The sequence below is a fragment of the Lycium barbarum genome, chromosome 2, assembly GCF_019175385.1.
Source record: "Lycium barbarum isolate Lr01 chromosome 2, ASM1917538v2, whole genome shotgun sequence".
NCBI lineage: Eukaryota > Viridiplantae > Streptophyta > Magnoliopsida > Solanales > Solanaceae > Lycium > Lycium barbarum.
In genome coordinates, this window is record NC_083338.1 from 137,701,312 (window position 1) to 137,713,833 (window position 12,522).

The 12,522-nt window shown below is 31.2% G+C and overlaps 1 protein-coding gene across 1 annotated transcript; it reads left to right on the forward strand.

The window, feature by feature from the left end:
* The first annotated feature begins 11,092 nt into the window (after window positions 1-11,092).
* On the forward strand, window positions 11,093-12,209 carry LOC132627508 (uncharacterized). The gene is made up of 2 exons (XM_060342891.1): window positions 11,093-11,354; window positions 11,677-12,209. The coding sequence occupies exons 1-2, from the start codon at window positions 11,214-11,216 to the stop codon at window positions 11,839-11,841; spliced, it is 306 nt and encodes a 101-aa protein (XP_060198874.1). The 5' UTR covers window positions 11,093-11,213; the 3' UTR covers window positions 11,842-12,209.
* Window positions 12,210-12,522: the final 313 nt, after the last annotated feature.

The window sequence follows — 12,522 nt, forward strand, 5'->3', positions numbered from 1 at the left end:
TTCCAACATTTAAGATCACTTAAAGCAGATTTGAGGTGGCTTAATCAAAATTGGAATTGCATATTCAAAAAACATCTTCTCGAACAACACAAACATGTTAGATTCAATAAATATGTCAATAACTTAACAAGATAGGTCGAATGCAGATAACGCAAAACAATGTCAATCTGGTAGGATTTGGTGACCAATTAAACAATCTCGAAATCATATCAGTCCAATAGAGTTTGTAAGTTATCCAGCATGATAGTTAGGTTGAATATATCATGAAATCCTACCAACTTATCATGACTTGTATGTTAGTTTTTGATTTTTTTTCTTTTGTAGCTTTGAATCATAAAGGAAAGGCATCACAAGTGAAATGAAATAAACTAATGAGAGAGGTATTATGGTGTTATTTCTTCTCTTGGTGTGTTATTCACACAACTAAAAGAAACATCGAGGGGAATGAGTTTTTTGTCATTTGAGAAGATTAATAATTATGGTAACGCTATCTATGGTGCATATGAGTGAGTAAATAAAGGAGAGGTAGAGAAAAAAAAAAGTGAAATAAGTTTAGATGAGGTCCATGAGTGAATTTTGACAACCTAATAGAGTTTATGATTTATCCAACAGGAAAACCAGGTTAAATATAGTATTAAGTCTACTAATTTGTCATGGCTTGCGTGCCACTATTTTAATTTTTTTTTTTGTAGCTTCGAGATCATAAATGAGAGAAATCATTAGTATGATGAAAACAATAAAACGAAAGAGATATTATGACCGAATGAATAGAATAAAGGTAAAAATTTGAAATAAACATTTAATTGAGGTGCTTTGATTAAAAACATAAAATCATGACAATTAATCGTAATTATACAACATGATAGGTATGTTGAACATAGAATGAAGTTACGTTAATTTGCCGTTACTTACTTACTATATCTGCCGCTCAACTTAAAAGTATTTCAGTCAGTATCTATATATTATTAAAAAGAGGATAGTTTGCAATAGGATTGTGACAAGTGGCGTCATAGGGGTATGACAAGTGGTAGTTTTAGGACCAAAATTAGTTAATAATTAGTTATTGTTTTTGAATTTAAAAATAATTAAATATCTATTTTCTAAAAGTAACATATACATCTATATATTGATTTAATTTAAATTAAGATAAAGAATTTAGGTTAGAACATAAATTATCTGGAATTGTTTTGAAAAATAAACACATTTTTTTATGAACTAGAATTACTTCCCTATTTTATCTTTACACTTACTTTTATTTTTATCTTTAAAAAAGAAAAAGAAAAACAACAAAGATAAGAAAACAAAATGATAATAAGACCCAAAAAAGAAGAAGAATAAACTAAGTAAAAACTAATCCAAGTGCACGTCACTTGCCCCATTTACCCAACTACCTCACAAACACACACATGCACGGTTAAAACTTCTAAAAATTCCAAAAAAATGAAAACACGTTTTTTGAATCTTTTTTATTGCAAACTTTATTCTCAGAAAAATATAAGCAATAAATTAAGAGCCCGTTTGGATTGGCTTATAAGTTGTTTTCAGCTTTTTTGAGTGTTTGGCTGGCCAGCTTAACGTCATTTTATACTTAAAATAAGCTCAAAAAAATAATTGAGCCCATTTGACTTAGCTTATCTAAAGCAGCTTATAAGCTGAAAACAGCTTATAAGCCAAAAAAAAAAAGTTAGACTACCCCAACTTTTTTTTTTTAGCTTATAAGCTTCAAACAGCGTATAGGCATAAGCCCATCCAAACAGGCTCTAACGCGTTCCTTACCCAATTACCCCACTAACTCACAAACACATTTATACAGAGGGGTGAGGGGGGGGGGGGGGGGGGGGGATGTGCTTCTTATAAATTTGAATTTGATTTGAAAAATAACACATTTATTAAAGAATAAGAATTACTACACTATTTTATCTTTGCAATTTATTTTATTTCTATCTTTAAAAATAAAATAAAAAAGACACAAAAACAGATAAAAACTCTATATACTATTATTAAATGGAGAGGAAAAAGCTCTCTCCTTAGTAAAAATTTACAGATTTCTAATCAACTATGGTATTTCTTTTTCATTTTATCTCACGTCCCAATACATTCTAAATTAGTAAAAATAAGATAATTTCAGGGGGGAAAACTACTGAGAATTACTACACTATTTTATTCTTGCAATTTTTTTTAAAAAAATTATCTTGAAAAAATAAAAATAAAAAGACACAAAAATAGATAAAAAGATTATTTTTAAAGAAGACTAAACTGATTAAAACCAACCTATGCACGTTCCTTACCTCAATTTCCCCACTAACTCACAAACACATTTATACGCGGGGGGGGGGGGGGGGGGGGGGGGGGGGGGAATGTGCTCCTTATTTGTAGCAACTAAACACAAGATTTTGTCTCATTTTTTTTTACTTTATTTTTTAAAATTGTATCTATCCAAATCAATATCCTAATCAGCTTAAGTTTTTGAATTTTACATATAACTGTTCTTCACAGTTAAAATTCATCATTATAGTAATCGTCCGTCTTAACCGCACCATAACGTTTCCTTCTCTGCCTCTTCTTTTTTTTTGCCAGTGTAAATTTTTATTTCTTCCTTCTCTTTTTCCCAATTGCCCAAGTAAATCAGTTTTCCTTTGTTTCAGGTTTCTTCTCTCTTTCCTGTTTTGTCTACGCTTTTTTTTCTTTTAACATTTTTCTCTCTCGAATATGTATCTCATGGCAATTCCGTAATGGTAATAGCACATATTATGCTACCCAAGGTGATGGATTATGAGATTGCCCCCTTCAGATTAAGCAAGATTCTCACTTAGAAGAGAATCAACAGCCACTCAACAAAAGGGGCTTGCTTTGGGATGATTTTATTTATCTCTTCATGTTTGATTCATGTTTTATTTATCTCTTTCATGTTTGCTTCCTGTTTTATTTATCTCTTTCATGTTTGGTTCCTGTTTTATCTATCTTTATGTTTAGTATTCTTTTTTGCTACTTGAATTCTATTTCTCTTTCACTTTTAGGATTTGTTTGTTCTATTTTAAATATGTCACAACGGGAACAAGCACAAACAGAGTCCTAATAAGAATAAAGGTGAGAACTATCTTCTTAATTCACAGAGCTTCGTCCTGTTGACTTTCAATTCTTTTTTTTTTAATTGTGTTACGTTGTTCGCGGTGTATGATGTTTGTTGCTTGTGATCAATTTTTTCATATTCTATAGGTAGACCTTATGCCCTTTTACTTTTTTTTTTTTCGGGAGAAACTGAAACTCACGGCCAAAGAGTTCTAATTGAAGTCATATTGCTGTCTTATCCTATCTATAGTAAAATATATACGTTTTGAGTTTCAAATAAACTGCAACATGAATAGATGCTGAATAATTTATCATTCTGTTATATCTATCCTAACATAATTGATTCTGATTAATTTAAGGTTGGGAGCATAATGCAGTTAAATATAAAAGCTTGCAGGTTTTTTTAAAGGTAGACATTTGCTATTTGTAAGTCCCCGTATATCTTTCTTTTGGATTTAAAAGTTTTTTTACCGATCATCTTTCTCAAAGTCAATCTTTCTTGAAAATTCACCAAGGCTCACACAATGCCAAAACACACGCAACATGTACGATGTTCTATATTTTGTCTCACAATCATTTAGTCACATTATATGCCGCTGCAATAAATATAAATACTTTATAGAATAAATCAAGATTGTAAGTTAAAGAAGAAAATAAAAATGGTAAGTTTTATTCCAAAAATCATTGGCATGTGGGGTGACCATAGATTTCTTTGATGTTTGAGTATCTCTTTAGTCTAAATTTTTTATTACACTTTATCAATAGAAATCGCACATTTGACAGAGTAATGTAATTATTGCAGAGAATTTTGTCGCCTTATTATTTCAACAATAATTTGGGGATGCATATTGAAAGACCTCTACATTTAGTATGATTGATAAAATATGAAGATCAGTTTATACTTAACCAAGGTTTATAGGTGAGTGTTTCTTATTTCTTCATATTTGATTGAGTTGTATTAATAGTTTGGTTTAGCTTTTTGTATTTTCATGTGCTATTGGAAATTCTCTGATATTGGAACGCCTATTATCCAAACAATTCAAATATAGTGTACTATTATATCACTATATTGTGGCCTACGAATGTAAAAGTCTTCCCTATTTTGGTGATTCTTTCAGCTGTTACTAAAAATTTCATCGACAAATTGTGCATGTCCCTTGCTCGATAATTTTTAGCAATTAACTGTTTGTTTGATATATTTCCAAGTCTATAATGAGTTTGTAGAATTATGTCCAACAGAGTATCAGGAATTGAAGTGAAGACACAAGTAGCTCAGATTTTCAAAATAATATATGTGGGATGTATGTATTCAATAAGAATTGAAAAGAATGAAAGAGTATTAATTTGAGCAGAAGAGCATGAGTGTGGGAAAAATAGCAAAGAAGATAGCCTACATATGTAATGTTAGAGCTTCACAGCGTATTAGAACTTCCCCTCAAAATCAAAGATTCTAAGCATAAAGTATATCTTAGAGCTCTAGATATATGGTAATGTATTATGTAAGACTGAACTAAGATGTGTTAGCTTAGCTATTTTTTTTTTAAAGATTCTATTGGTAATTATTAAAAAGTTGGTCCAAAAAAAACTGAATTTTGAAGATGAGCATATATAAAATTTTCTACTTATAGTCCACGAGACTACTGGTATTGACTATTATATTTTTATCTTTTTTTTTTTTTTTTTTTTTTTTTTTTTTGCATATACATAAAACTACAATAAAGCAATCGATGGAACTTATGAAATCTGATTTTGAATGAAAAATTCAGATGGTGATCCATACTATTGGTGAATTTTCATAATTTGTTCATTTGTAATTCTCTAATGGTTATTTGACTAATGTTGGCTGAGTAGTATTTCAATAAACAAAAATAATGTTAACTTTCGTTTTTCTTTACACTTCTTTAATCAACTAAGTATTATCTAATTTAGGGTGCAAACCAATTTTTTTCAGTAATACATAGAACAGTCGTAGATTGTTTTGCAGATACGACAAGCATCGCGAGTTATATGCTTAGAATACAAAATTGAACAGTCCTTTTAGATAAACATTGTTTCTCTATCGATCTTTAATGGGAAAAACGGAATTCGAGGAAGGGAGTTCTTAAGTGATCGAAAAATTCTCCGTTCTCTATGAATTTTCATGATAGGTTAATTATGTTTAGTTTTTGATCTTATATATTGTTTGGTGGTTATTTCATTTGCTTTTAATTTTTTTTAATATTGTCTTTTTAATTTTCTTATTTGGATTATTATGTATTAAAAAAAGTATTTAGTTTTGTGCTATTAAAAGAAAATTGGCGACCCATACGATTTCCTCACTAAATGCTACATTAAAAAAAAGATGTAGTTGTGATTTACTTTTCAAATTTAAAATGAGACTTGGTTGTCCCAGGATTCCAAAAACATAGTGAAGGTTCTCCTAACCTTAACGTACAAACTAAAATCTAAATTTATCATATAAAAATTAGAATCTCTAAAAGCATGACACAACTTCAACAAAAATAACAATTTCTAGAACTTTAATAATAAAACACTCTGAGATAATGGTGAAGTATAAAGTATGATCATATGCACTTCTTCTTTTTTGTCTACTATGTAAAAATAATTTAATTTAATAAAGAAAAATATGAGCAAACAAGCTAGCGATGACTATGTGATGGTATCCTGTAATTTCATAAAAAAATTGTTGTTGGGCGTGTTGCATTAAAAAAAATAAGATAGCAATTGAAATTTGTCAAAATAAAATATGATTTAATGGGCTCAAACAAATTGTATCATATATTGACAAGATTAATATTTTTAATAATACCGCGCATCGCACGGGTACGTATAGAAGAACCACCAAGAACTAGGGACTTATGAGCATTCAAACATATTGATTAGTTAGTTTTTTAAGTGAATAAGCTTACTATGTGTTGTTGCAGCCCATCTAGCATCTATTCATGTGCAGCTACGTGCAATATTACTGTGTTCTCGTGGCTCTTTTACTGATAATAGTTTGCTGACATTAGATAGAAGTTATATTCCATTTGTGGGAAGAACACTCATTATCTATGGTAAACCTGATTGAAAATAATGACAATATATATTTAATGTATTTATGAAAAAATTGAAGTAGTGAATGTGTCAGATTGCAATGCTATACAGGATATTTCCAAAGAGTGTACAGTTATAATGAATAATGTTGCTGTTATAGGTAGAATGTTGTTATAGAGAAGTAAAATATAAGGTTGATTTATGTATATAAGAGGTTAATACGTTGAATCTTTAATTTATGAAGGTACGAAACACGTACAGATAGAGATAACGTGAGGATATTTCTACATTTGAATCATTTTAAAAATAAAATAGAATAATTAAATAATATTAAAGAGTATTACTTATAATTTTAGACAATTTGCAAAAAATAATATGAAAAGTAAATAAAAGATAATTCAGGCAAAAGGTTTTATTTATTTATGTGATATTAACAGTAGTGTAGTAGACAAGAATATTAATTCAAGTGATAAGTTACATTATTTGCGCAATTTTACTCGAAGTTCTTAGTGTTTCTTAATATATAGCTTTGAGCATGAGAGGTCTATGGCTGTAATGGTGTTGTTGTTCTTAATGTATTTTTTTCCTCATGCTTGAGGTTCATTCAATAAAATGAAGACTTCTGATTGTGAATAAAATATGCTAACACTTCTCCGTTAATTTATATATTTGTATAAAATCGAGTTAGGCTTTTGAACATTTCATAACAATTGTTTAAACATTTATGTTACAATTTATTTGTTGTAGCAAATATTGCTTAAAAAGTGTTCTTTGGTTTTGTAAAATAGTTTGGGCATAATACATAATGCGACTTTTTTCTTTTGTTGTTCGCCGCGCATCGCGCGGGTACTTATACTAGTTTTTCGTTAAACTTAGAAAAGGCTATTTCCCCACAAATGTCAAATGATGAAGGAACAAAATTTAAATACCTACACAAAAATAGTACTATTATACAATATGCGCAAATTGCCCATAAATATACTATTGCATATGTCTATTAACTCATTACACGTGGATTAATTATTCTTCACCCTTTATACACCATGCTTCTTTTGCTCGCCTTTTATTGATGATTCAGTATTGTTGTTTGATTCAATAGTTTTTCATTGAAGTGTATTTCTTAATTAGGAGTATGTGAGATCTGAGATTTGATCTAAGAAGTACTACACAGTTTTTGAAATAATTGCATGATTTTATGGTTAATTAGGTGTTGTTCTGTTTGTGGACAGGGGCGAATTTAGGTAGGAAAAATGGGTCACGTGAACACATGCTCACCCGACTAAACTCGGTATATTATGTATATAATTCTTAAAATATATCTAATATTAACTGAAGGAACACATAGTCAAACAAGATTGAGTGGAGCACCGGTTAAGTGCTGGGTTTAATCCCTTGAGGTTGCGGGATTGAACACAACTTAATGCACTTCGCATCTTTTTTTTTTTTAAAAAATAATAATAATTCCTAGCAGCAATGGTGAATTCATCCTCTTGAAATTCTGAATTCGCCTCTGTTTGTGGATAGTACATTTCTTGAATTTTAGGAAGAAAAAAAAGTTCAAATCTTCATTATTTAGGATGAGATTTTTTTTCGCTATGGAACATATTTCTGATTACTCTATATTGCGTGGAGGATAATGCTTCTGTATTTGTATTCAGTAGTTCAGTGTTTTTTGATTGATGATGTCTTTGACATATGGTTCTTCATTGAAGTGTATTTGTTTGCTACTATTGCATTCTAGAAGTAATTTTGATCAATCAATAGATTCAGTGAGTAGTTGAGAACTAAGATTTGATCGAAGTACTGCAGATTTTTTGAAAGTTTTGTATGATGTTATGGTTAATTAGGTGGTGTTCTGCTTGTGGATAAATTTTTGGAGAAAAAAATGTTCATATCTTCGTTATCTAGCATGAGAATATTTTTTTCGCCGTGGAATGTATTTCTGATTAGTTAGATTGAGTGGTGGATAATGCTTCTGTATTTGTATTTTGTAATTGCAGCAATAGATTACATTTGCTTTAATTTTCAAGCCTCATCTTTCTTTAACAAAAAACATTTCTTAAAGTAAGTCTATATTAGTTTTCCATTTTAGTTCTTTTGCCAGTATGTAAAAAAAAAATGATTAGTGACAAAGCTTAGTGACTAAAAGTAGAATACTGTGAACACAGAAGTTGATATGTAAGTCCTTATATTTGAGCGTGATGTGTTGGGATCGAAATAATATGGACATCATGCGGAAGCTTACAATTACAAAACTTGAAAACGATAAATCAGATAACAAAATAAAATAAACTAAAAAGAGACATAATTTTCTAATATGGTTTGACCAATTGGCCTACACATGAAAAACTAATATAAAAGCATAAACTATTGATGGACAAATCTTCCCCTAAACGAGACTCTCTAAGGACTACATTGTGGATGTTATTGTGTTGTGAATGAGAAGAACAAATCTTCTATTTATAGAAGTCTAAATCTTCTCCTACAAGAAAAAAAATAAATATGGTAGAATTCTTTTTCACAAAGAAAATTTTTTCTACTGGGAAATCATTTTTGAAGTAAAACACAATTATGGTAAAACTCAAATAAGGTAGAAAATTCAGGGCAAACCCTAACATGATGGACTATCAGTAATTACTAATGTTTAAACTATTAACTTGATTATAATTATGTGTCTATCTTTACTACCATTCTTTTTTCCTAACTAATTGTTTGAAATTTTATATAACTTTTTTTTATGTACTTAATTTCATATTTTTTTCATTTTAAGTATTTTAGAAATTTATTAAACAAAATTAAAGCTTTATAGGGCTTACGCCTCGGCCAATGCTTAGTAAAATGTCTTGGCTCACGCCTTTTAAAACATTGGTATGTACTTGTGCATATTCAATTGGCGAAGATCATGTTGACACCAAAATAAGGTTGATGTATCACTTTCTCATTAATGTGAATTTCTATTCGAAGATTTTCCATCAAATATGTTTTTCTTGCTTGCTATTACCTTGCAACGGTTTCCACCTATTTACTTCATCTCTTCAACTTCATTCGTACATTGTTACTCATGTATCAAGTTTCTTTATTTTCATAATCTTTATTCTGTTTGCGATTGAATCAGTTATTATTTTTTATCTATTATCCAATTCATTTTTTTTTTTGAGTTAGAAACCAAGACATAGGCTGAAAAGCGTCAACACGAGTCTATTCGTTATCAAATTTTCGCTCCAAGAAATGTCAAAAGGTCTCCTCTCACTCCCCTTCTTCACTTATGTTATATTATGTCTTTATCTCTTGATTCAATTGTGCGAAAAATACTTTTCAAGAGATTATATTATGGTTTTATTCAATAGGTTCGATTCTACAACGCATATATTTTGACTCTATTATGGTTTAAGGATAATTTAATTCCTCTTTGTTGAGAAAAGCAAAAGTCATGTTGTACAAAAGAATTTTTTAGTGCAAACCATATTCCTGTTCTAAAACTTAAAATAATCGTTTAGTTGTGGCATAATTGTCACGACCCAAGCCGATGAGTCGTGACGAGAGCCTGACCTCTATTGGCCAGACACCCCTACTCTTGCTTAGCTATCACAGAACAACAGGGTGGCCCATATCTGACTCATAACTGAACTGTGTTGACTCTGTAAGAACAACATCAAGAGCTATATATCAAGAACTCACAACCACCTGTGTATATACATACTGAAAAGAACAGTGCAAACCGACTAGGCCGCTACATATGCTGTACACAAAAGAATAGGAGCCGACAAGGCTACACAACATCCCAACTACATACAACTGTCTATAGACCTCTAATAGAATACAAGGCTGTAGAAAGGACGGGACAGGGTCTCGTCATACCCATATATACATGACAAAAATAGCATACCAAAATGAACTGCTGCTCCGGACCAAGTGGAGCGCACTGACTACCGCTGAGTGGAAGTCCTACTGAGCTGGACCGCCTGTCTGTCTACCTGGACCTGCAGGCATGAACGCAGCCCCCCGAGCAATAGGGGAGTCAGTACGGCAAAATGTACCGAGTATGTAAGGCATAAGAACAACAAGTACATAAGAATCATGAAAGATATCTAGAACATGAAAGATAATCCCAATATCTGAAAGTGCTTCTGCGGCGTATGATATGCATGCTCTCTTTAAAAATCATATACATACACACACACACACACACACACACACATACACACACACACACACACACACATATATATATATATATCCACACATCATGTCATCCCGCGTCTGGGGTAATCTCATAATCTGCTCACTGCAGTGGTGTGCACATCTACGTGCCTGCCCGGTCGACTATAGCGCGGCGTGGTGTGAGAAAATAACTATACATATATATAAATGCATGAAGAACTCATGAAAGAATACACTGGAAGTTGTGGATATGAAATACATGAGGTCAATAATACAATGAATTCTACATTATCTAGGAGTAGAGTCTTTGGAACTCGCTCGCTTCTTTCGTTCATATGAAAAGGATCAAAAGAATAGAAGGGACAGCCTTAACATACCTTATCCGCTTCTCAAGCTAACTATGCTTATGTCCCCGACTTGAAGAATCTATGCACAAGACCAAGTATGCCAACTATTAGTCTAGAATGCTTATATTCCAACTTTTAAATTAGTCTATAACTTAACGAAATTCGGATAGCATCTCCTTTGTAAACTTAACAATCCCTCACTTTCCAATTCAACCCAAACATCAACAACAACAATACCAATACCTACATATCAAAATATAATCAATTCCATCCCAAAACATCTCCCAAAACAGCCCCTAGCGCGGATAAAATTTAAATACCAACACAAAAATTTAGTATTATTTGTGCAAATTGCCCATAAGTATACTATTACATATTTCAAGGGAGAATTAACTCATTACAGGTCGATTAATAAAGTAGAAAAAGATTATATCACAAATTTTTGAATTGCAAATATTTTGAAGACACAATAAAAATGCCACAGTATGCAAATTTCACAATATATATATACTTTTTGCGAGGGATAAATACATTTTACAATCCCAAAGTTCACGTGAAATCAAACTCAAGCATTATCGAAAGCGCGAAAACAGAGAGAAAATGGAGGACATTGCAAGTGAAAGAGAAATTACTGAATCTGTCAAGCCAAAACTCGCAATTCAATGTGCTAAATCTGCAATTCTCATCTCATCACTGAAAAACACTACTACTCTCAAGTCTCCAAATCTTAACCAATACAAGGTCTTTCAATCTATTTTCCTTCCCTCTGTTTCCATGCGTTTGATCATAATACGGAAAATTACGTTTTATGTCTTAGTTTTTAAAATATTTACGCCAGATAGCCCGTATTTTGTGCAGAAACACTCGATTTAGCCCATATTTGTGTTTAAACACCTTTTATTCACTATTATACAAGGTTGATACATTATGTATAATGATTTTCTCCAGGTTATATTGGGCTACATGACGTAAATATTTTCAAAAGCTGTATATTTTTGAAAATTTCCTGTGATTACATAGATTGCAATTTTTGTTTTGTTTTTGAATTTTTGATGATTTTCAGAACGAGGAGGAGAATTTGAAAGAGTTGTGGGAACTGAAGATGGAGATATTGAAGCAGAAATTGAAGAATAAGAAGCTCAAACTATGCAGCGTTACGGAGTTATTCATTCAAGTTGTGGTTTTACTCTCTGTTTGGACTATGCTTCTTTTGCTCGCCTTTTATTGATGATTCAGTACTGTTGTTCGATTCAATAGTTCTTCATTGAAGTGTTTTTGTTAATTAGGAGTACGTGAGAACTGAGATTTGATCTAAGTACTGCAGATTTTTTGAAATAATTGCATGATTTTATGGTTAATTAGGTGCTGTTCTGTTTGTGGACAGGGGCGAATTTAGGTAGGAAAAATGGGTGACATGAACACATGATCATTCGACTAAACTCGGTATGTTATGTATATAATTCTTAAAATATATCTAATATTAACTGAAGGAACACATGGTCAAATAAGATTGAGTGGAGCACTGGTTAAGTGCTGGGTTTAATCCCTTGAGATCGCGGGATTGAACACAACTTAATGCACCTTGCGTCTTTTTTTTTTTTTTTTAAAGAAAATTCCTAGCGGCAATGGAGAACTCATCCTCTTGAAATTCTGAATTCGCCTCTGTTTGTGGATAGTACATTTCTTGAATTTTATGAAGAAGTTCAAATCTTCATTATCTAGCATGAGATTTTTTTTCGCTGTGGAACATATTTCTGATTACTCTATATTGCGTGGAGGATAATGCTTCTGTATTTGTATTCAGTAGTTCAGTGTTTTTTGATTGGTGATGTCTTTGACATATGGTTCTTCATTGAAGTGTATTTGTTTGCTACTATTGGATTATAGAAGTGATTTTGATCAATCAATA